We start from the raw sequence: 27,425 nt of genomic DNA, 5'->3' as shown, positions 1-27,425 counted from the left end.
ATTTTTTACCTAAGGACTGGAGCATACGTCTTGTGCTGGAAGACAAAGGCATCCCAATTAAGGTGTGGAAAATAATCAATATTAATTGATGTCCAGCATTTGAAGCGGTTGAAGTTCTTTTGTTAATCATCTTCTCTTGAATTTTCACAGTAGCTGTTGTTTTGCAGCCCTGGTGGCGTGGCCGACGTTGAGCCTAAGTACTGTACGTATTATGTCATGTTCTCTGATTGGCTTATTGCTGCCAGTGTACGTATTACGTTCCTGTGTCAGCGGGAAATGGTCCGATAGTCAATCTTACTCAAGTAGCACAACATTTTTACAGACTTTTAAGAGCGTTCATTCATTCATTCATTTTCTACCGCTTTTCCTCACAAGGGTCGCGGGGGTGCTGGAGCCTATCCCAGCTGTCTTCGGACGAGAGGCGGGGTACACCCTGGACTGGTGGCCAGCCAATCACAGGGCACATATAGACAAACAACCATTCACACTCACATTCATACCTATGGACAATTTGGAGTGGCCAATTAACCTAGCATGTTTTTGAAATGTGGGAGGAAACTGGAGTACCCGGACAAAACCCACGCATGCACAGGGAGAACATGCAAACTCCACACACAGAGATGGCCGAGGGTGGAATTGAACCCTGGTCTCCTAGCTGTGAGGTCTGCGCGCTAACCACTCGACCGCCGTGCTGCCCTGGTCAGGTCTTGATCCGATTAATTTCCATAAACAAGGGATTATTCCACTCCATTACAATTACATGCACATGCAGCAAAGACGCAAATCAGACAATGACATCATTTACATCATTAGGGCGTCTGCAGCCAAATATTATTCACAAATATGATCGACCAAATCATAGAAAGGATTTATTCTCAGAATGCACATACACGGTGTGCATTATGTGCATTATTTTACAAATTTCCCCACTGAGGGACGAATAAAGGCATATCTTATGGTTATTTGAAATATTGCTCAAAATATAATAGGTCTGCTTTCATGGATGGCTTGAGAAATTTAAAATATTCACATTTGAGAGGTGAAAGATGGCAAACACGGAGGCTGTGCTGGACGAGTTACGCCACTATATGTGAATAGATTGTGGATGCTTGGGCTAAGGTATGTGCTTTAACTGTTGTCCGATCTTTGGTGAACAGCCACCTCACAATGAAACTGACTCCGACAATGATGAGAGGGACCCCGGCATGTATTAGGGCGAAAGAATATCTGCAAATCTGGGGGGAATCTTGAATGCTGAATCGCGATTGTGTAGGGATCCACTGTACTTTTATTCCTGGTGGATGGAACATCATCCTTAACTGCAATATTGTGCGCATGGAAACATGGTCACTGTGACCGACAAGCCTAATTGAAGTGTATTATTGTGTTAGTGTCTTTTCGACAAGAGTTTCTATCTTGTCCTCAGTGTGTATGATGGTTATCTCATTCCCTGCAGCCAGATGGCTCTATCAGTGACATCCACTGGTTGCGGATCTCAAATAGATTTTCCAGTGGATTAACGCAGATTGATAAGAGGCAAGAAGCAATGGGATAGATTCTGCCGTCTGCTGTGAGTAATGGCTGCTGGACCAAGGGTGCTGGCATCCTCTGATTGGAACATTCTGCCGTACATGAGGCAGATCCGTCTCAAGACACAGTCAATCTATCATTACCTTCTCAGAGATCCAATACATTTTAGCTGCTTAGAAGAGATCAGTTTGTACATCTTTGTGTCCAAACCTAAGATATGCTAAGCAGTTAAATACGTTTCAAGAAAAAAATGCATCTCAGCTTTGTGATATAGGTGAAAAATCACATTTTTTAGTATGAACCATTCCAAGCACATTGGGCATCATTGTTCTGATGATAATACTTTTTCAGAAGTCTTTCCATTGAAGAACATGAGGCAGGATGGGATGTTGAAAAGCTGTGAAGTTGAGAGATGAGCTAGTACAGTCGCAAGGCTGACTCCATGTGCACAACTGATGTCCTTCAATGGGAAAATTGGATTTCGTTTTTGTGCGTGTCCTTTTATTAGAGAGGCAAAGCGTGAAAGTGTCTTCTGTAAATGTGAAGTTGACTTACAAAAGACTCCTATGGCCGTGTGTTGTCATTGACATTCATGTCCATCCTCTGCTGAGGTAAAAGGCAAATGTCATACAATGCCTGCTCCCAACATGCTTGTCTCTTGGAACTGCTGTTTATTATTGTTTTTGTATGTATAGTGTTGTCCTGATTTCTTTTGTTTGCATGTTTGTCACACTTAAATGTTTAAATCATCAAACAAATTGAAATATTAGTGAATGACGTGAGATCTAATGACATACACACCTTCCAAAAAGTTCAACTTTTTTCTCGTTAGACCACAGACTATTTTCCCAAAGGTCTTGGGGATCATTAAATTTTTTTTGGCAAAATTGAGACAAGCCTGTAATGTTCTTTTTGTACAGGAGTAGTTTTTGTCTTCTTTCATTTTTGTCCGTTGCCTTTCTTATGGTGGAGTCATGAACACCAACCTTAAAGGGGACCTATTATGCTTTTTCCACTTTTCTGACCTATAAATGTGGTAAGAATGTTATATTCTCGTGTTAGAAAATGCCAAAGTTTCAGATAATGAGGTTTGCGTATTTGGAGGTGAGCCCTAAAAAATATTTGGGATGGCTATGAACGCTCAGTTTTAGAGAGTTTTTATAACACTGGCTCACTATGACATCACAATGAGCTAGATTTCCTTATATAGGCGTGTACAGGTACTGTAAGCTGTTTGCACTGTTTTGTCTTGGGAGTGTGACCAATCACAGCGGAGTAGGAGTGTCCGGAGGCGAGTCCTGGGTGGAATAAATGAAAAAGCAGAGGAAATACAGGGAGGAATAGGTGCAGATTCTGAAAGATCTACAAAAGACTTTAAGAGTCTAGTTTGGAGTTGTTGTTTTTTTTCCCCTCCCCTCCCCTTCTTCCCCCCCTTCATCGCCCAATCATCCCATCCTGTCACCCCTTAGTATAGTATGTATAAGTATGTATAGCATACTTCTGTATAAGTGACAAGAATAAAGGGCTACATCATCATCATCAAAACTTTTTTCTGCTCCACAACGCAACACAAACGGCCAAAAATAAGCATATTACATCCTCTTTCACTGCGGCAATTGAGGCCTGCAATTCTTTGAAAGAGTTGACGTCGCGCTCTTGTGGTAATTTTGGTTGACCAACCACTCCTGAGAAGGTTCACCACTATTCCCATGTTTTTTCCCATTTGTGGATATTGGCTCTCAGGAGACACCGAACAACCTAGTTTCACACATTGTTGTGTGTTTCTGGCACAACGAGGCTTCGTGGATGCGTCTGCATAAATAAGGCCGTTAATGATCTTGTCTGTACTCCAAGGCCAATGTTCCTGCTGTCAATCTTCCAATACGTAGCTAGAGGTAAGACTTAGAAGATGCAACAAAAAGCTCTGAAACCTGCTCGGAGCACCCTGAGCTTTGGGGTTGGCATCATATTGAGCAGCACTGATGGTATTTTAGGGAGTAATCCATCATGGTTCTTGACAGCTGCTGTACGTTTAGTTATTGGAGCAGATGCTGCAGGCGGTATTTCTGAGGACAGAGTAGACGTCTGTCAAAAATTATGTATGGTGATGAGTCAGAAAACAAACGGCAGGGGAGTAAAAGTGCAAAAGTTAACTACTCAGTAAACATACTCAATCCCGAAATAGATGGACAAATCTCTTCCCTAACGTATCTAAGTTGTACTTTTCTTAGTTTGCAGATTCCCATCGAATAAAAACAAGTATAAATCTTGCCCGTAACTCACATGCTCGTACGGCGGAGAACAGCAGCGCTGCCACAAACACAAAACATATCTTCATCTCTTGGCTTCCCACGGACCAACTTCACACCAGAGGCCTTCCGAGGTGGCTCAGACCTCCTGCTTCGTAGCGGCAAGTAGCGACTTCACAGGGAGTGGCTATAAGACTGATCTGTAAGAGAAAATATGAAAGATAAGGTATTTTAGGCCACACCAACACGGATCCTTTCAAAAACAGTATCATGTTTATTTTGTCTGATCAGAAGCCTGAAAAAGCAACCTGTAATGACTTCACTGTTGGTCTTTTGTTAGATAAGACATACAATAATACTGCAGACTTGCCAACAGAAAGTCTTGAATAAGCTTGTATGCTTCACTGCTCTCCATTTTGTTGCATTTTTCTGCTTTCAGTTTCGTCTTTCAGTTTAGTCTGTACAGTACAAATAACTAAATAGATATCCGTTTCTTTCTTTTCTTAATTTATTTCAGACATGCATACTATGTTACATTATTCTTTCTCACATATACACTTACAATACAATACACTTACAATATCTATTTATATATTTATATATACAGTATAACCTCGGATATATCGGAAATTCGCTCACAACGGACGGATAAAAAAGAACCAATTTTTCTGTAATGCATTTCCAATAAAAATTCATTGCATATATCGGATTTTTTATAACGGATTTCGCCTATTTCGGACAAAATCTCCAGTCCCGTTCCAATGCATTTCCATTAAATTTCCCTCGCATATATCGGATGGCCGCATCGTGGCGCTCCGATTCGCCGTATCGTGACAGGCCGCTATACGACGTCATTTGCAGCGTTTGCAGCGTTGCCTGCGCGTCCAGGTACATTGGAAACATAGTCAAGGAAGTGCCTTTTTATAACGGATAAAATCCGATTTACGCATATACCGGATATAAATCCGATATATGCGTAAAACGGACATTTTCCGGTATACGCATATAACGGATTTCGCTTATATCGGACAAAACCAGTGGGAACAATTGAATCCGATATATCCGAGGTTTACTGTACACACAGATACATACACACATATATACATACATATACATACACACATATCTACATATATATATATATATACATATAGTACATACATACATGCACACACACAACACCTCATTACTACACATGTCTGAAAAGGAGCAGGAAGAAGCAAAGCTCATTAAATCCTACCCCTTCTCCACGCCATAGCAGTTACCAATTCAATAAGTGATTTTTTCCACACATATAATCACAGAATCTTACATAAGACAAAACAACAAAAGAGGAGTGGGAACATCGGACTCCCCAGCAAAACCCCAGGACATTGCTGAAGCTCACCACCAACCCCGCCAGTCAACCCACCTGGCCCCGACCCCCCCTAGCCCCTGAGATGCCCGACATCACCCACCCCTCATGTTGTCTGCCTATGAATTATGTTACCATGATGTAAACAACTGGAATGGTTTCTCAATAGCATTTGAAATTTGGGTCATGAAAACATTTCTGTCCCCCAGTGGGTGGCAGGACAGAAAATCCTCAACCCTGACCTAATTATATGCTTCACTATTTTGTCCTTTAATGTTGAACCTTTTATATTACATGCCAGGATGTGACCTAACATACCGCTGGCATAATAAATAGTCTTCCATTATAGGCTTTTGAAATAAACACTCGCTAATTGAAGGTCAGGAGCAATTAAGTCTGGTCCATAATGTCTCACTGCTTTGCGGTGGTGGCAGATTCTTCATGATTACCACTACAGCAGAAAAACAAACTCGGTTGCCGTTCTTATTGCTCTCTTCATTTGGAAACCAGCCTGAGCTAAGAGGCTGTGGGTAAAAAAAAAAAATCCTACCCCCAAAAATATGGCCAAAGAGTACCAAATAAGTGAATCTTTGATTAGAGGTCATGTTATTTTGGTCAGTTCCTGTTTTTCATCTGGTGTTTCTTGTCTCCTGCTCCATATTTCAGGCAGAATCAGTATTGCCTTTATTTATTGCATATATATTATATATTATATATTATATATTATATATTATATATTATATATTATATATTATATATTATATATTATATATTATATATTATATATTATATATTATATATTATATATTGGCGGCACAGCGGCCTAGTGGTTAGCGCGCAGACCTCACAGCTAGGAGACCAGGGTTCAATTCCACCCTCTGCCATTTCTGTGTGGAGTTTGCATGTTCTCCCCGTGCATGCGTGGGTTTTCTCCGGGTACTCCGGTTTCCTCCCACATTCCAAAAACATGCTAGGTTAATTGGCCACTCCAAATTGTCCATAGGTATGAATGTGAGTGTGAATGGTTGTTTGTCTATATGTGCCCTGTGATTGGCTGGCCACCAGTCCAGGGTGTACCCCGCCTCTCGCCCGAAGACAGCTGGGATAGGCTCCAGCACCCCCGCGACCCTCGTGAGGAAAAAGGGGTAAAAAATGAATGAATGGATGAATGGATGAATGAATTGGACTGCCAAGATGTAGGATTCGATATCCAAACTCACCAGAAGGTGATCAGAACTTGGAATCTGCTTTGAATCTGCTTCATATTCAAGTAAAAGGGATAAAATCACAAATGTTTGCCAGTTAATAAAAAAAAATCCACAAGTGGGACTAAGAAATATTTGCCAGCAATGAACCTCTCCGCACGTCACTGGTAGTAAATCAGAGCCTCATAAGTGTAGCTCAAGCTGCATGTGAATTATTGCAGAGATTGTTTATATTCATGCACACAACTTGGCATCATCGTCAAGTGCTGAGGTGATGCTGCAGGTGCTTCAAGGTGTCATCCTGAATATGAGTAAACCGCTTCCACTCGGCTGACCTTTATGGGCGGTCTATCTCAGTAGATCACATCAAATAGGATGACTGACAGCGCTGGAGTTCACTATTTGAAGTCAAAGAATGCAAATAAGTCAAGTCAAAACAAGTATTTTCTCTTTATCCTTTGTTCACAAGCAAACTATATACATTTTATAAGCAGATACACATTGAGCATGCAGGTGGAATGGGTACCACCATATCTACATGCTAATTACCCTTTAGGATGGACTGCATCATGGGTAATAAATACCAAGAATGCACCTCATGAAAATGTCAGGTGAAGGTCATAAAAACATGTTGCGGGAGGGCTGATTGTTAGCAGTAGACTTTCTGGTGCAAGTTTTGTGTTCATCACAGCTATTTTGCATCATTTTCCACCCGATGATGGTTTATTTACATCTTTTTTATGTTCGAGGCATTCAGGAAATACGCTGCCTCTGATTATTATGATTACAGTTGCACATCTGCCTGCATGGGCAGTTCAATTTAGATTTGTTCATTAGGCACCAAATAACGACACGTTAAGTGAATACACTTTTCATGATTTCACATACTCGTTGCTGTTTTTCGTGGTAGACTTTTATTAGCCAAAAAATACTGAAATATAGACATAGTATTCTGGTCACTAGGCGGCAGTAATATTACACTGATGAGACGGAGTACAGTAGAGTATAGTAGATCACATTACCTGAACGCTGAATGCAGTCAGCCATGGCATGCCCACCGTGATAGAGGAGAGCTGGGCATCCAAAAACTCATATACCGATATATTTAGGTTGAATATCGATATACGATATGTATCCCACAAAGTGACTTTAGCCAAATATGCGTGTCCATTTGTTTTATTATAATAGATACTTAGCCTGAGGATGTTTTTAAAATTTTTAAAGCTTCATGCAAAAAAAAAAACAACCTAAAAATAGTTGCTAAAATATGCTATGTCTTTTACGTCCATGCAGTGACCCATAGCCTGCACAAAACAAAGAATAATACGAGTGTAAAGGGGATTGTAGGGGTGTTATTAGATGTCTACGGAGCTCTAATGGTAAAAAGTACAGTATTTACAAAGTCATGAACAGGATTCCTATGGTTTTCCAACAAAAATATCACGTTTATTAATATTGAATTATACTTCTCGGAAATTCACTCTTATAAGCAATGAGCGAGTGATGACTGTATTCCCATATTTTGACTTAAATTTTCCTTTATTCATTGTTTTTATGACTTGACATAAATCATATTTTTTCCTCAAAAAATTCCACTTTATTCTACTAAAATACATTATTTTTCCTTGTATTTCCTCATACTTCATTATTGCAAAATGACAACTTTGACAGCTTTTTTTCTTCTAATATTTTGACCTTATTCTTGTAAAATTCCTGCTGATTTATTTTTCAATTTTGTTGTTGTTGGGGTTTTTTGTTTCCTTGTTAAATTACATTTCTAAAAGCCCTTGAAAATGGTGGGGGTTCCATATGTCAATCAAATAGTATCTGTTTTATATTTATATATGATTTTCTTGTCACTTTATTATTTGGACAACCATGCATGAATGCGGGTTATTTATTGATGACAATTTAAAGCATGCAGTTTTTCAAGCAACAGTAGTATTCCAATACACAGTAGAGTATATTTTTCTGCTGCCAGAAACAATGAACCTGTTCCACTGCCAAGTCAGGAGGCCTGGAGAAGACGCATGCGAGTCCCTAATGGGACAATAACATTGGCATCAGCGGGAGTACAAAGCCACTTGCTTAGAAAAACTTGATAATCGCTCACATTTTCTCAACAGATGTCTTTAGATGATTGGATTTCCTCCAAGAATGGAGAGAATCTCCTGCTGACTTAGTAAGTTACAAACACCTGAACACTACATTGTTTTTATGCTAGCTTTATTGTGACAAAAAGGCAGAATGCAACCAAAATAACATGAAATAAAGGCTATAAATGAATGAGAATGAGAGAGAGGTACGTAAATATGTACATTTGAGAAAGCTTGCTTCTCTTGCACGACCTGGCAACACTGACACACATACTGTACCCGAAGCCTATGTTTTGTTTTATTTGATACACTTACTAAACACTTATATAGTTGCAATACTTATTTACTTGTACATTATACCGTAAATGCTGCTACTTCTTTCGGAACCCTGCGATTTACAAAGCAGAGTGGCTAATTTATGGCAGAATTCTAATCTTGTGCATCTTTACTTTAGAACTATTCTATTGTTTCAATACTGTGTCAAATCGCCAGTCAGTGAGGAAACAAGAGCTCTTGCTTTGGCTTTAGCCAATCACAAGCTATCAGCACAATGATCATATCAACCAACTGAAAATCACAATCAACACTTTCCTAACAATACTACATTTACTACACAGCAACTTCATACTTAAATTGTGTACCTGACAAATATAAAAACATGTCCCAATATAAGTTAAAAATGAAAAAAACAACATTTTCTACTTTGTTTCTGAGACATGTATTCATTGTGGCGCTGCAATGACATCAGCTTCCCTCTAGGCTTGGGCTCCAGGCCGGCTGGTTACCTCTGGTGGACAGAGGCAGCAGTACATTTTTCACGCTTTCCTTCATCCTTCATTCATTCATTTTCTACCGCTTTTCCTCACGAGGGTTGCTGGAGCCTATCCCAGCTGGTTTTCTCAAACAAAATGCATTATGGGAAAACTTTTTTTTTTCACATTAAAGTCTCATTACACTAATTGAATGGTGCACTTTTCTGTTTTTTCTCAAAATTTTGTGGGTACAATTTATACACCGGAATACTTGTAATCAAATAATCGAATACAGATACTCATACTCAGAACTTTGTCTTATATTATGAATGCCTTATATTTGTATTTCAGTTCATTTAGTCATAATATTGGCAAAACATATACAAAATTTCCCAAAATATGCAGGTTTTTTTTTTGCCAATAACAGGTCATAGTCAAGTCTGCACGGGAGGCCCAGTGGTTAGCATGCAGGCCACACAGCTAAGAGACCGGAGTTCGATTCCACCCTCGGCCATCTCTGTGTGGAGTTTCCATGTTCTCCCCGTGCATGCGTGGTTTTCCTCCCACATTCCAAAAACATGCTAGGATAATTGGCGACTCCAAATTGTCCATAGGTATGAATGTGAGTGTGAATGGTTGTTTGTCTATATGTGCCCTGTGATTGGCTGGTCACCAGTCCAGGGTGTACCCCGCCTCTTGCCTGAAGACAGCTGGGATAGGCTCCAGCACCCCCGCGACCCTCGTGAGGATAAGCGGTAGAAAATGAATGAATGAATGAATGAATATTTGGAAAAACTGTAAGAGTAAAGCTGCAAAGTGCATACGGACGGCTGTCCATCAAAAACACACTTCTAGTTTGGTCCCCATTTACTTTTGTGCAACTATTAAACTATCATTGAAGTATCCAAAGGACTAGCAATGAGCCAATGAACTGAACTGTGCGTGTGCGTGCACTTTACTCATTCCCACATCATGCGCATCCTATGATCCGTGCACATGTGACAAAATTCCCACATTTAGCATTGATTGAATAAAGGGCGGAGGACATGCTTCTCGAAGAAGAATCTCCCTAATCTCGCCAAGGACGCCATGAATAGCATATAATAATATACATGAGCTCCGTGTCAAGGGTGGGGTCTGCTCGGAGGCTGACTAAACATGGACAAGTAGAGAACCTGCTGAGTGCACGTTCACCTATCCTTTTTCCTGCTCCAACTTCTGTGTGGAGAAATGTTTTCATGTCTCGTCAGGAAACCGCTGCTGCTTCAGCTGGAGATTTTGATAAGCTTTTGCATTCCACGTACAGTTCAACGTATGAGATCCTGCAGCGGCCATTTAGCCGGCATCATGTGTTTTTGTTAGTTCACAGGAAAATAGGCTAGGGGTGTCCAAAGACATTTGTGGCCTGCAGTTGGTTTTACCTTGGCCTGTTGCATATTCCACAGATTCAATTAAACGTTACATTACATAGAAAACAAAGGCAAAATGGCCGAAATCTCCCCGAAATACACGACTGGTCAAACGTTTTAGAACACCCAAATTTCTCTTGAGGAAAAACCTACACTAATAAAGTGTTAGGATGGTCTGTCTCTCTCCCCTTCTCTCTTCAATTGCCATTGTTTTTGCCATTATCCTCACAAGGGTCGCGGGGGTGCTGGAGCCTATCCCAGCTGTCTTAGGGCGAGAGGCGGGGTACACCCTGGACTGGTGGCCAGCCAATCACAGGGCACATATAGACAAACAACCATTCACACTCACATTCATACCTATGGACAATTTGGAGTGGCCAATTAACCTAGCATGTTTTTGGAATGTGGGAGGAAACCGGAGTACCCGGAGAAAACCCACGCATGCACGGGGAGAACATGCAAACTCCACACAGAGATGGCCGAGGGTGCGATTGAACCCGGGTCTCCAATAATAAGTCATAGTCAAGTCTGCACGGTGGACGAGTGGTTAGGCCACACAGCTAGAAGACCAGAGTTTGATTCCACCCGGGTCTCCTAGCTGTGAGGTCTGCGTGCAAACCACTCGTCCACCGTGCAGCCTTACATATATTCTATTAATGTAATTTATTCATTTAATATGTGTATATATTTGTATTTTTGAATGATAATTTTGAAAATCATTAATTTATTTAATGAGACTATTGAATTAATATTCCTTCATTCATTTTCTACCGCTTTTCCTCATGAGGGTCTCGGGGGTACTGGAGCCTATCCCAGCTGTCTTCGGGCGAGAGGTGGGGTACACCCTGGACTGGTGGCCAGCCAATCACAGGGCACATATAGACAAACAACCATTCACACTCACATTCATACCTATGGACAATTTGGAGTCGCCAATTAACCTAGCATGTTTTTGGAATGTGGGGGGAAACCGGAGTACCCGGAGAAAACCCACGCATGCACGGGGAGAACATGCAAACTCCACACAGAGATGGCCGAGAGTGGGATTGAACCTGTCTCCAATAATAAGTCATAGTCAAGTGTGCACGGCGACCAAGTGGTTAGCGCACAGGCCACACAGCTAGGAGACCAGAAATCGATTCCACCTGGGTCTCCTAGCTGTGAGGTCTGCGCGCTAACCACTCGACTGCCGTGCAGCCTTACATATACTAGTCTATTAACGTAATTTATTCATTGAATATGTGTATATATTTTAATTTTTTTATTATAATTTTGAAAATCATTAATTTATTTAATGCAACTATTTTATTAATATTGTACATTCAAATTGTTTTGCTTAATGTGTGTATCATATATTATATATCCAGACTTGAGGGGCACTCTGTAGTTTGAGAATATTGCATTTGTCCAACAATGACATAATTTCTCAGAACGATAGCGTGCTGAATAATTGTTAGTCAGTCAGTCTTGGCACCCGCACAAACAGAACTAAAAATATCTCAGCAGGGGTATATCATTAGAGACCTGCGTTGCCAATAAATAACATGAGTCACTCAGCAACAAGTCAGACAGCTTTGATAACAGACCTGTCTCATATGCAGAGGAGAGACCATGCAGGTATGTGTGTGTGTAGGTACTGTGTATGTGTGTATGTGTGTGTTTTCCCGGATTTTGCGGCAGAAAACAAAATTCATGTGGACACATTTGAGAACAAGATGCCCTCTGTTTGATCCATAGTGCAAGGTTAGCGTGGCGTTGAAAGTGTTCAGCATACATACGGTAGCTGAATGCACTCACTCACGCGTACGCATAGCTGTGCACCGCCATGGGAACCTCACTGGAGATCCCCATCTGGCCTGTTGCTTTAAGCACATATTTGCTTGTGTGTATCGGTGCAGATGTAGTGCATGCACAGGTGCAGACGACATGGCAAGTCAAGTCTTGCCTCGGGGGAACAGAAAATATATAAATACGTTTTACAATTCCAAGAATGTTACTTCAATGCCCTTTTATCAGAAAGTCACACAATTAAAACACAACATTTTGTCTGGTATACTTTGTGTACTGACATGTGGACATGGTATCAATAATTCATGCATTTGTATTATATAACGCTTTTAATGGGGATGTAATTTAAATATTAAAGTATTTATTACCAAACATGCACGTATTGAAATGACTGGAATAACATTCCATGCTGACTAAGGAATGGCTACATCCTCAGCTGTTTCTGAAATGCTGCCAGCCTGGGACTCGCCGTCACAGCTGACAAAACACAACCAACCCGGGTCCCAATGATGTGACATTTGAAGAGACTGATTTTCATTTTGAGGCAAGAGCCACCATAATCACGGTTCACTACTTACGTGCATGCCAGGCTAACTATCCATTTTCCCTTTGTGGCAGGGGTAAGCTGGAGCTTATCCCAGCTGTCTTTGGACAGGTCAGCAGCCAAACTGGAGACCCCGTTGTGAAATAATATAGACAGTTGTCCGTTGTCACATCGCGATTCGAGTATCTCTCCTTCACTGTATCGCTTTTTTTTCAAAAATGAATAAGTGATCTCCGTTTTGTGGTTAGGCTACATAGTGGTCAAGTGGTTAGTGCGCAGGCCTCACAGCTAGGAGACCCGAGTTCAATTCCACCCTCGGAGTTTGCATGTTCTCCCTGTGCGTGCATGCGTGGGTTTTCTCCAGGTACTCCGGTTTCCTCCCACATTCCAAAAACATGCTAGGTTAATTAGCGACTCCAAATTGTCCATAGGTATGAATGTGAGTGTGAATGGTTGTTTGTCTATATGTGCCCTGTGATTGGCTGGCCACCAGTCCAGGGTGTACCCCGCCTCTCGCCCGAAGACAGCTGGGATAGGCTCCAGCACGCCTGCGACCCTCTTGAGGATAAGCGGTAGAAAATGAATGAATGAATGTTTTAAAGGTGACTACAGTGGTGTTATTTCATGCCTCAAATAATATTATAAACCATCTTAATGAAGCCATGAACAGATTTCCTATGCTCTAACTATGAAAAAATTAAATGTATTGATATTGATTCCAACCTCACAGACATTCACTTATCACAGTCAGATCTGGAACCAATTAACCATGATAAATGAGGAATGACTGTAATATTTTAAAGAGTTTTCTTCCACATAATATCAGTACAAAATGTAATACAGTGTTGGGATATAGTGTTGTTCCAATCAATTACTGCGAGTGAGAGCTAAAAGCTGAGAGAAAATGAAGTGGAATAGTGCCCATGCTAATGCTATGGGTGCCCTGGTACTTTTCAATCCACTGGTCAGATGGATAAAGGAAGATATTTTAAGAGAGTGAGTGACGGGCAGAAGAAGAGTGACAGGTGAGATGACAGCAGGGACACTTGCATAATTGAGGTCAGTGGAGGTCTGCAGAGAAAGCCAAGGCACGGCATAAATGTCATTATTTCATTATTGAATTCGGGCCCAGACTTGACTGTCTGCCTGCAGCCTAAAATAAATGAAGCCTACTTGGATGTTTTTTTTTGCTGAACCAACAATCACTTCATGAAAACAGTGTAGGCCTGCTGTACATAATACATTTATTTATACTAATTAATAAGTAATTGTATGGTCATATCACCTCGTACGGTACGGGAAAAAAAACAAAAAAAAAAAACAACTTAACTATATTTGGAAAGCAGGAAGTGAACAAATTTAACAGTTACTGAAGAAATCAATTAATAATTACAAAATATATAATACATAATAAATATATTAACTTAAAATAAGTAAAGAGATTTTAGATTAATTAGTGACAAATTAATAAACGTATGTTTGTTGACAGTTGACAGTATGACTATATGGACTATATGGACAGTTACTATGGTACACATAATGTCATTGTATGGTCATATCACCTCGTACTTTGGTACAAGACAAAAAATTAAAAAAACAAAACAAAATAAAAAAAAAACTTAAACTGTATTATGGAAAGCAGGAAGTGAACAAACGTAACAGTTGCTGATTGTAAAAGTAACAGATGGAGGGGTAGGGTTTAATAAGCTTTGCTTCTTCCTACTCCTTTTGGACATGTGGAACTGGGAACTGATTATGGGATGCATTCAATTGTAATCTGATACAAGTTCAAATTAAATAAAACCATTACCATTACCAAATAAACAAAGAGTAAGCATTGAGTAAGAGTAAGCACACAGAGCGGTGGTATGTCCATGAAACACACAAATGAGTCCTGTCTCTTTAAGAAAGTACTGGTACTTCTAATCTATATGGACGAAAGACACCTGTCTTCCATTCAAACGTCTTCACCACCGTGAAGTAAAACCAAAATATTGTAGACGTGAGTTCGAGAGTTTTTGCAATACTGTGGGGGAGCTGCTTAATGATGCCCAAAGAGGTGGGAGTACAGTCCACGCATCAGTAATAAAAGTAAAACCAGGCGGCGTAATTAAAAGAGGTTGTGAAATACTTTCTATTTGAAGGTTGTTCACACACACACACACACACACACACACACACAGCCTTCACGCAGGAAGAAGGGAAGTCCTCCTTAATTGTTGATGTAAGCCAGCAAATCTCCCACGCCTGATAAATGATTCCTGACACGGCAGGGAGGGATGCTGATAAGATTGCATGAAACTTTGCAACTTTTTTTCAACAATTATTTCCAATTCAGATGACTCGACACTATTTTCCTAACACACACTCTCACCTCACTATCCCCAACCATATTAGATGACCGTGTTTACCTACCATTATACCCCCCCCCCCTCCCCCCATGGACAATACTGAAATATAAAACATTTTAATCTTCTTCTTTCTTTTTGGGCTTTTCCCTTCAGGGGTCGCCACAGCAAATCAATCTCCTCCATCCAACCCTGTCTTCTGCATCTGTCTCTCTCACACCAACTACCCTCATGTCCTCCTTCACTACATCCATAAACCTCCTCTTTGGTCTTCCTCTACGCCTCCTACCTGGCAGCATCCTTCTACCAATATATTCACTATCTCTCCTCTGGACATGTCCCAACCATCTCCGTCTGGTCTCGGACTTTATCTCCAAGGCTTCTTAACGTGTAATGTCTCTCTGATGTACTCCTTCCTGATCCTATCCATCCTGGTCACTCCCAATGAGAACCTCAGCATCCTCATCTCTGCTACCCCCAGTTCTGCTTCCTGTCTCGAGACCAAACAACATGGCTGTTCTCACCACAGTTTTGTATACCTTTCCTTTCATGGTAGCTGAAACTCTTCTATCACAACCCGTTCCATCCTTCCTGCACACGCTTCTTCACCTCCTTTTCACTATCTCCATTGGTCTGAACTGTTGACCCCAATTACTTAAAATTCTCCAACTTCTGTATCTCTTCTCCCTGTAACCTCACTCTTCCACTTGGGTCCATCTCATTCCCACACATATACTCCGTCTTGCTACGGCTAATCTTCATTCCTCTCCTTTCCAGGACAAACTCCAAACTCCACTCTTCTATCATCTTTATTACCTGTTCCCTACTCTTACTACCAATCACAGGTTAAGTTATGATTACTAGTTAATTGAATTGACTTATTCAAAAACAGTGTTGGCCAAATTACTTTAAAAAAGTGATGAGTTATAATTACTTGTTTACTTGTAACTTACATGAAAAGGTAACTGAATGCGAAAAGGTATGACTCATTTACAAACTATTAGTCAAAGTAACTAAAAATGAGTTCTAGTTACTAATTAGCAGCCTCTCCGACCACCACCCAACATTCATTCCCATCCATACGCCAATGTGGGCAGCACTGGAGGCAAGGTGGGTGACTGGGTGGATGGAGCGAGGATCCAGTCCCCAACCTTCCAGCTCTGCCCCTATCTCCTGACCAACTGCCCCCCAATGTGACTCTTAAATAAGAGTATTTAGATAGGGAGGAAAGTAATGCTTCAAATATGACAAAGAATTGGGAATTATTTTTGTAGTGGCGTTGACAGAGGTCATTCGCAAAGCCAGTCCAGTAATTTGAATGGTTCTTTGAACTTGAACTGGTTCGGGAACGTCACATTCACCAGCACTAGTATAACGTTTGGAATAGTGATTAATTCGATTACTCCTTACTGGAAAACAGTAACACCATTAATAACAAATGGATTCTTGCTTTGATTTCTACGTAGAAGTAGTAGTATCAGATACTCAGACTGTAAAACGCTGCATTTACTGTCGACGTTCAAAGAAAACAGTGTGAAAGCAGTGTTTTTGTCAAAGCACAGTAAATCAGACCAAATGAGGAATAACAAATGATACTGCGGTGCGAGGTGGATGTTTAAAATGACACTTTTATCCTTTTAGCGTCACACTCAGTCAGCCCAATTTCTTTCACCAGCCAGAGTGCAACAATTATCCCTCCCCTGTTCTGCATTCCCAAGAACACGGCTGAAAACAAACAGAAAAATCTACAGACATGAAAGAAAAGCATTTAGAGTTCTATTTACTTATTTGAAAGAAGGGTTTTAGACATGCACACTGGTATGCTGGCAGCTGCCAGGAAATAAGAGTTAGCCGTCACAGCTTTCAAGCAGATGTTCACCTTGAAATAATAAAAACACTTGAAAACCACTCTGCTCTTGAGTGCTCCCCGTCTATAAATTCAATCGCCACTGTTTTGCTGTGTAAACAGCGTGAATATTATTCCCTTGCCATTCCGACAGACCGCCGCTGTACGCCACCCCCTATTAGCGTGTCTCGGCGTGTTGTACGTCATTTCAAAGCTGAATTTGTGATATACACCATTCCAGCGTACAATAAGTGCAGGCTCGGTAAACACTAACGTCAGACCAGTCAGAAATAGAAATATGAATGAAGCCTGACAGCATTTCAACAGCACATAAAAGTCACACAAAAATGGTTCTGTTTCAATGAAAATGATGTACTAAATTATTCCAAACCGACCTTACATCAATTAACATTTTTAACATCCATTAACAACATATTTTTACACATATTATTGATTGATTACATTTGGTAAGCATGGATATGTTAGCCACACCGTGCTACCTAAACAATTCTAATCTTTGAACCACCTAAATTGACCTAATCGTCAACTTCAATGTGTAAAGAAAAGCCCCTACCAGCCCCTCTTTACATATCTAGGAGCAATTGCATTCGACCTTAATGTTGATTGACAGATTGGACAGCCAATGAAATTATAAAAACACCGACATGCAGCATGATGTGCAGACTTGGTCATAATCGCAAGGAACTTCTGTGTAACGGAGAAACGCTGTTGCCCTATTAAAATAATGGCTGAAGTAATTTTTGACAAAAATTTTGCTGGTCGATATTTGTGCTATTAATAAATTCATTCATTCATTTTCTACCGCTTTTCCTCACGAGGGTCGCGGGGGTGCTGGAGCCTATCCCAGCTGTCTTCGGGCGAGAGGCGGGGTACACCCTGGACTGGTCGCCAGCCAATCACAGGGCACGCTATTAATAAATATTAAATGATAATTAATTAAAATAATTATTTGATCATTTCAACCCTTTTTCTAAAGAAAAAAAAATATCATTAAGATTATCATTCAAAGATCATTGTGTTGTGTCACATTTGAGTCACGAGATGATAGTTATGTGTAGTGTACCTGTGTGACATATTAGCCACAAATGGTGCGTCATCATTACGTCACAAACAATTCCAAAGCAACTACACACACAGCAACGCAATAAGTGGATGAAAAAACAGACAATACACAACCAATGCATAATGCAGAATATTAACCAACTACTATGTGAGCTCGAACCATGTGCTTTCCAGCCTTTTTTTTTTCTTCAAAAACTCTAGAGCAAAGCATTCGAGGAAACAGGAAGTCCTCCCTGCGAAGCTACACTTCAATAAAACCTACACACACACACACATCTATGTAGTTTATTGTTAAACTATTGTAGGAGGTCATAGTTGAGCTGTTTAACATAACGGATACGACTTGATTGCAGATGGTAGCCATCCTTTTACGTCATAACATGTGCTTGAATACAAAACTGCGCACCATATTGCGCCGTTTCGTTTAATTTTTACTCTGCCAATCAAAAGCCTGAGTAAGTGTTCACTGTCGGGTGGAAGGACGCTGGCCTATGTGTCTCCATTCGTATTCTGTTTGCAAACTTCTAGCACTCGTGTAGCCCCGCTACTAACACAAAGAGGCTAAATAGCTGAGAAGATGTTCATTGTCTTCTGTGTTCATTTCATTTAGAGCCAATGCTCACATTACACATGCAGCGCGAACCCTCTTGTCATCCACAGACTAACAGATGGCGCAGATGCGCATACACTTATATGTCAATTTATCTCAAGCTCATAATTACTGGACTGTTTTATTTTATCGTTCAATAAATTAATACATCCATTATCATGACAGTCCTAATCACACTAAAAGGAGTGAAACACAGCGAGTTCGCATTGTGAAATATGAAACAAACGCAAGGGTCTTCAAATGCAACATCTTTGGAATGCCTGACTTTCAAATAACCTGGTAAGGTAAGGTAGTTATTAACTCAAGATGTGGACCCACAACCATTCATTCGCAGGAGTATGCTGGAGCCTATCCCAGCTGACTTCAGGTGAGAGGCAGAGTACACCCGGGACTGTTCACCAGCCAATCAGAGGACACTTACAAATAATGATTGACACTCACATTCATACCTATATGGACAATTAACCTAACATGGATGTTTTTGGAATGTGGTGCTCTACGTCCAGGACGTGAAAAGTGTTCCGTGGTTTTACTTTGCTGTGTTGGGCATCACGTTACTCTAAAGACACCAGGACCCTGAAGCTATTTCCCAAATATTAAGGGACTGACAACCCCCTGGGAAGATAAAAAAAAGGAAATGTGAGAAGCCAGAAAAGTATGTTCTGACCTCGGCTGAGTGTGTGCGCCAGATGAAAAACACACCATGCTTACAAATACGCTTCACTCTATCAACTCGTGTGGTCTTGAGCTTTATGGATCTTTATTAATCTATGATCTTGAGGTGAGGTGCATCGGACCTACAAACAACACATACATCTAAGACGCATTAATATTAGCCTCTCCACCACACCCATGCGTGTGAGTAGCTGAAGTATATAAACGTATAAAAACATATTTTAAAAAAACGTAAGTATATAAACGTTAACGTTGACAAACCCGTGGGATAGGCTCTAGCATACTTCTGCGAATGAATGGTTGTGGGTCCACAGCTTGAGTTAATGCCTACTTTACCATACCAGGTTTTTTGGAAGTCAGGCATTCCAAAGATGTTGCATTTGAAGTTTCATATTTCACAATGCGCACTCCCTGTGTTTCACTCCTTTTAGTGTGATTAGGACTGTCATGAGAATGGATATATTGATTTATTGAACAATAAAATAAAACAGTCCAGTAAGTGTCATTGTTGTGGTGGAAATCATTTCTAAACGATGGACTAATCTTAAATAATGATATTTCTAATAATAAACATGTGTATGTATGGATGGCTATGTTTTGATCAGAATGACTGACAAGTCATTTCAAAGCAGAAACCAGTTCACACCTCCACAATTGAAATTGACCACTAGCTTTTTCAGAAATTACGTAACAGGAAGATGTCATGACGGGTTTATATAAATATATATTAATCATTTCTAAATGATGGACTAACATAAAAAGACCCAGGACACATTGGATAGACTCCCAACTGGCCTTGGAACGCCTCGGCATCTGTCAGGAGATACTGGGCATAGTAGCCATGCAGAAGGAAGTCTGGACTTTCCTGCATAAGTTGCTGTCCCTTGGACCCGAACTTGATGGATGGATGGAAATAAGGAATCGTACTTTGCGGAAATTCACATATCACGGTTGGGTCTGGAACCAATTAACCGCTATAAATGAGGGATTACTGTAGAGCCTCGTTGACCCTGGTACTGGAATATTTGGGCCACAAGAAGCGAAAAATATTATTTTTTTATTATTATATATTATTTTATTATTATTATTAAAAAATAAAGCATACAAGGGCTATAGTGAATTTTTTTTCACATGTGAATTTCACATTGTAGCTACAAACAACCATCTGTCACAACCCAAGACTACACATACGTACATTGATGATAAAGTGAGGAAAGTAGTGCCAGACTTAAAAGCTTGGAAAGGTCAAAACAATTGTTGCTGACCATATTTCCACCTACTCTGCTCATCACTTCACACACCTTCACCCTGAGTGGGCTATAACAGGAAACAAGTGTTTGTTGTGTTTTAAAGAGCAATGTCCTTCAGTAGTAGTGTCAATCAACTTGCAGTCTTTCTCTGTTGAAGCCAAATTCCAACCACTGTAACAATTTAAATAACGTATCTACATTGTATCAACATGTAACTACATTACATCACCCCAGTGCAACGCAGGTGTAACGATGTACAGTTGTCCCATTGTTTTATGGTAATGGTAATGGTTTTATTTCATTTGAACATGCATCAGATTACAATTGAATGCATCCCATAATCAGTTCACAGTTCCACATGTCCAAAAGGAGTAGGAAGAAGCAAAGCTTATTAAATCCTACCACTCCATCTGGTACTTTTACAATCAGTAACTGTTACATTTGTTCACTTCCTGCTTTCCTAATATAGTTTAAGTTGTTTTTTTTTGTTTTACAATCATTGAGGATTTCCTGATATCGTCACATTTTGTTGTAATCATCTTTGTAAACGCACATTAATATGAAAAGCAATAATAAATACAGTCGACCCCCACAAAGTCACAAAGTCCGCAACATTTCAGATAAAGAAGTTTGGGATGGCTCAAAATGCTCGGTTTCACAAGGCGAACTGCAAACTGCCCCTTGGTGATGTCACAGAGAGGCAGACTTCCTTATATGGTTCATAGTTAGGACGCATGTGACCAACTACAGCGGAGTGGGCATGCCCGGAGGCGGGCCATGGATGGAATAAATAAAAACAGACTGTTTTGGCAAGAATCACAAATCAAAGTAAACACAAAAAATACAGCTGGAATAGGTGCAGATTCTGCAAAATCTAGAAAGCTTTCTGTGCAGGTTATTGTGTGTAGCTGCTCTATAGGAGACCACAACTCAATGTAAAGAGTCGAAAGATGAGCATAATAGAACTCGAGCCTAAATGTTTAGCTCGATAGCTTGCAAGTTTGGAAAAAGCCCTCCTCCCATTGTGGAAGTGGTACATTTTTGGCTTCTTAAGTTTGAATTGCAACTGATTGGCTCGCTAGGTTTTTTAGCTCATTAGCTTGCTAACTTGCTACCATCTTGAATCCCTGCAGCATAAAAGTTGAAGAATGTGTTGTAGACTATGAATAATAGGAGTGTAAAGGTGACTATAGGCATGTTATTTCATGTCTACAAGGCTCTAATAATGTTAAAACAATACTCATACTTCTATACTGAGCATATTGAATAAATATTGAATCCTATATCGCGGAACTTCATTTATGGCGGTTGGGTTTGGAACCAATTCATTGCTAAATGAGGGACAACTATATAGTATTCATTCATTTTATACTGCTGATCCTCACGAGGGTAGCAGGGGTTGCTGGAGCCTATCCCAGCTGTCTTCGGGCGAGAGGCGGTGTACACCCTGGACTGGTGGCCAGCCAATCACAGGGCACATATAGACAAACAACCATTCACACTCACATTCATACCTATGGACAATTTGGAGTCGCCAATTAACCTAGCATGTTTTTGGATTGTGGGAGGAAAACCGGAGTACCCGGAGAAAACCCACGCATGCACGGGGAGAACAGCCGAGGGTGGAATTAAACTCTGGTCTCCTAGCTGCGAGGCCGGCGTGCTAACCACTCCCACACCGTGCAGCCCTATATACTATTCATCCTCAGACAAATATATATTCGAAGGCACGCGTCCCCTGAAAAAGTAAATAAGAGTTAAGCCATGCTAACCAAGTAGATAAAAGCCTCAGCTGTCAACTCTCGGTCCTGCAAAACTCTTTAAGGCATCAGTGAGTGACGTTTACTGACGCACAACCACATCAGCTGGCATCCCTTACACGTCTGTGTCCTTATCCCCCCGCCACCTCAAAGCTGTAAACCTCAGGCAAACACTGATCCTTGTCAAGGCAAATAATTGTACAGCGCACAATGTCGTATTATTTCTTATCTTTCTCTCTCACTCTCAGGATCCTTCCTTTAATAACGCCACCGGCAATTAAAAATAAATTGCATGGCTTCCCTAGCCCCGTTGGCAGAGACACTGAAACTAACAAGAGTGTTTCCTTCCTTGGTCACTTTTTAGTCAGATTGATTGTGCAACTCCAGGCCCTTGAGAACACTCATTAGGTGAGTCATGTGAATAAAGAAGTGGAGGCCTGCAGCCAGTGGCCTTTACCGAGCGCTCCTGCTTAAATGTCAACTCTTCCTGAATGCGAGGAGACAATGCGCACCAGTGACTCACATTTCTGCAGCTTGTTCGTTACAAATTCTTTTAGTGCAGATAATTGCTTCTTAGTGCCGTAATTCCCCAAAGAAGCCAGAATGATGAATGAAATGTAATTCTCTGATTCTGTCGCTGATTTCAGGGACGCTTTGGATAAGTTTGCCACCATCATTCTTCCGTGTTTCTTGCTAGTGCAGACTAATGATGACAAATATTGATGCTACCATTATGATGCAACAATATGATGACATGTGCAATAGGAAAGTCTTTAACCTCTAAAAGCTTAGCTTTATGAAGCTTACTAGACAAATAACATAAATAACTAGAAAATTCTTGCGGAAATTTTGATGGGCATGCAACTTGTGCTGTGAACCTCGGGCCCAGTGTCTGCTGTGCCATGCCGCTGAGCATCGCCGTTCGTACGTTACATGAGGAATTTATCAAAAAAGCAAACATGATAAATGCTAGCATTCTATACAATATATATACAACAATATCCCTGCATCATGCCATGTCTGTATTAGCCTTTAGATGTGAGGAATACAGTTACAATGTTAACATGCTAACAGATATCATGCTAGCACCAAAAGTGCAGAGAAAGCAACATTATGCCATGTGTGTATTTTCATTTAGATACGCATAAAAAGTCAAAATGCTAACATGCTAACAGTTAGCATGGTAGCATCTAGCAAGAAAGCACCAAGTCCCAAAAGTGTTAAGGCAGTCCGATAGTGTCCCTACATCGTGCCGTGTGTATTTGTCTTTAGACATGAGTAAATTAGCTAAAATGCTAGCATGCTAATGGTCATTATGCTAGCACTTAGCAAGAGAGTCTCAATTTCCAAAAGTGTTAAGGCAGTCCCATAGTGTCCCTACATCATGCCATGTGTGTATTTGCCTTTAGACATGTGTAAATTAGCTAAAATGCTAGCATGCTAACGGTCATCATGCCAGCACTTAGCAAGAGAGCCTCAAGTCCCAAGTGTTAAGGCAGTCTCATAGTGTCATAGGGCCTGCATTGCAGTGCATTCCCATAATAATAATAATTAGGGTAATTTAGGATTATGGATAAAACAAAAGAAACACGTATTTGTGTTTTTTAATTATATTTGTATCGTTATTGTCTTGAACTAGTATAAGTTATTCAGAGAGACACATTCAAAGATTGATGTTGTGACGATATGTAGTATTGCATACTAGTCACTAGGTGTCAGTAATGTTACTGTAGTGTTTGATGAGACACACAAGCACCAAACTTGACCGCCGGGGAGCCTATTTACCCATGTGTGGTATTCTCCCCCTCTACTTAAGTCAAATCATTCAGATACGCGCGTTGGGTGGAGCAACCCTAGAATGTGGGCGTTCCCTGTCCAATCTAGTCTTGCGTGTATTCTCCCCGCTGACATTGTCACTCTCCCACTCATAACGCATACCCAAACCCCCCCTGATGCTTTGGTCTTAGCATATCCACACACATCACACACACATGATCATGACATTCACATCACTATGACAACACAGCCACAAAAGCACAGGTAAGAAGTCTGTACAGTACAAAGACGCCAAATATTCTTCTTGGTGAATTGACCGTATCAACATTCATCTTCAATGGATAAGACCTTGTCAAATTACAAGTGGGCTCTGTCATTTTCACACATTTGAAGGACATTCACAAGTGCTAGCAAAATTATCCACGGTTTTCACACAGCCCCATCAAAATTATGTCATGGTAAAGTCCGCCTCCTTAGTCAATGAATCACAGAAGCTCGCCTGCATTCACCACTTGGGCCCATGGGCCTGCTTTAGGTGCAATGGCCGTGTCGGGAGTCTGGACGGGAGAATACAAATAAGGGAAATGTGTGTAACTCCAAGGGCGCAGTAAAACACTTAGGTGCAAACGGGAGAATAGGCCCCCGAAAAAACAACAAGCTTTTATTACAGGCTTGAATGATCTCACAACAGGCATAATAATCTTTAACATGGGCTATTCTTGTGAAAACTCCGGACCACCGGGCTCTCTAAACGAGCTGAAAAAAAACATCTACAATACATCTAGAATGCTGCTGCTCGAGTCCTGACTAGAACCAGGAAATATTGCCAAAAAAGTCCAGTTCTCAGGTCTGTGCACTGGCTAAGAAGAATAGCCTTTTGTGTACAAATTGTTTCATAGTCTAATTTTTCATGGACATTCTATAGCGAAAGCGTCAAAGCGGTCCTACAATATCCCTGCATCACGCCATGTCTGTATTAGCCTTTAGATGTGAGGAATACAGCTACAATGTTAACATGCTAACAGATATCATGCTAGTACCAAAAGTGCAGAGAAAGCAACATGATGCCACGTGTGTATTTTCATTTAGATATGCATAAAAAAGTCAAAATGCTAACATGCTAACAGTTAGCATGGTGGCATCTAGCAAGAAAGCACCCAGTCCCAAAAGTGTTAAGGCAGTCCCATAGTGTCCATACATCATGCCATGTGTGTATTTGCCTTTAGACAATGAGTAAATTAGCTAAAATGCTTGCATGCTAACGGTCATCATGCCAGCACTTAGCAAGAGAGCCTCAAGTCCCAAAAGTGTTAAGGCAGTCCCATAGTGTCCCTACATCATGCCATGATGTCAATTCAATGCAAAGTCCATAGGTTTACCTTTATTTACGATTGAGGCAGTTGATTAACGGCAGTAGATATTGATCACGATGATAGAATAGTGTTGTGTACGATTTCAGATGGTTGATATTAAAGTCATGCATCATTTCTTTGGAAGAAAGTTAACTTGCACAGTCGGGAGAGTTGTAAAACCCAGTTTCAAAAGGAGAGCTGTAGCTGGATGTGGTTTGGGATAATAAATGCCGATTTGATGAATTCCCTGGACAATCACAAATTTCATTGAGTTGTGTTGGGGAAGCAAAGCCTGCAATGGATTTAAAAAAACTGCTGTCATTGTGATGTCGGCTCACGGACAAAAAGAAACACTTACTGCAGAAACGGGAGTGACAGCTTGGCATTTTCAGGAGTGGTAAACAGGAGAGAATACATCATACGACTAGATGAGTGTGTTCCTTACATGGTTTTGTGAGAGGAATATGCAAGCAGGACGCAGCTCAATCCCGATTTCATGTTGCTTGGGTGTTTATGAGCTCTTTGGTCAAGAGCCCGTGAGTAAAGGTGAGGACTGGAAAGAAGACCAAGTGCTAAACTGAGCACTCCGCCCTCTAGCTCAGCACTTTCCTCAGTCCAGCAATATTAATGCTGACACCACAGCACCTGCTCATGCAGGATTTTGCTCAACGACACATCCACACGTCTCCAATCATGGCGACATGTCCACTTTTTGAAATTGCTGTCCTCTTTCTGCATCACTAAATGGTCTTTTGTTTGACATTCAAACAAAAACATGGCAAAAATGCAACAAACACCTCGGCCAAACACACAGGAAATACCCACTCGTGCAGAGCTTTTCATAGAAGATTTGCTTCCCCATGATTCTGTGTCACATAAGCTCACATTCTTTAGAAACAAGCCCCCACTCTGCTTTGTATCAAATCCTTCTGGGACCTGCTGTGACACAGTCTCTTGGGCTGTTTTCGAAACCGCATACTTAATACGTTATACTATATACTATACACTATATATTATATACTGCCCATACTATCCACACTCTGGTATTATACGGGAGCCAGGCAACAACATTTCGTTGGCAATTTCACTGCTGTGTCCATCCATCCATCCATACATACATACATACATACATACATCTGTCCATCCAGCCATCTATCCATCCATCCACCACTCCACCCACCCATCCATACATACCAACATACATACAAACGTACATACATACATACATACATACATCTGTCCATCCAGCCATCTATCCATCTAGCCATCTATCCATCCATCCATCCATCCACCACTCCACCACCCATCCATCCATCCACCCATACATACAAACATACATACATACATCCAAACATACATACATACATATATCCACCCATACATACATACATCTGTCCATCCATCCATCCACCCATACATACATACATACATACATACATACATACATCCATACTGCATACCCAATCCATCAGACCATATGCAAAACTTTCACGCTACAGCGTACTACATGATAACCCACAATGCATTTCGCTCCTACCCAATGCTGAAATCGAAGTTGATTTCACTTTATTATGATTATTTCACGTTGCATCCTGGGTAATTTGGGTGTGAGTAGTAAGCTAATGATACATACTCAACATTTGTGGCCAATGCAGTATGCATCTTGGAACTTCTCGCATACTCAAAAATGGCATACTGCCAGTGTAGACACACTGCATACTCAAAGAGTTAGTATGAGTAGTAGCTACTAAGTATGCGGTTTCAAACACAGCCTTGGATTACCATAGCCATGCACTCC

The 27,425-nt window shown here is 40.7% G+C and overlaps 1 protein-coding gene across 1 annotated transcript in view; it reads right to left on the bottom strand.

The window, feature by feature from the left end:
* LOC131132144 (cell migration-inducing and hyaluronan-binding protein-like) overlaps nt 1-27,425 on the bottom strand; it is a 114,542-nt gene that overhangs the window by 49,224 nt on the left and 37,893 nt on the right. Inside the window, exon 2 of the mRNA XM_058077488.1 lies at nt 3,814-3,979. Within this exon, the coding sequence (XP_057933471.1) occupies nt 3,814-3,868 (55 nt within the window). The 5' untranslated portion in view covers nt 3,869-3,979. The remainder of the gene's footprint in view (nt 1-3,813; nt 3,980-27,425) is intronic.

This window comes from Doryrhamphus excisus, chromosome 7 (genome assembly GCF_030265055.1).
Source record: "Doryrhamphus excisus isolate RoL2022-K1 chromosome 7, RoL_Dexc_1.0, whole genome shotgun sequence".
NCBI classification, from domain to species: Eukaryota; Metazoa; Chordata; class Actinopteri; order Syngnathiformes; family Syngnathidae; genus Doryrhamphus; species Doryrhamphus excisus.
This window is presented reverse-complemented; position numbering and strand designations above follow the sequence as displayed.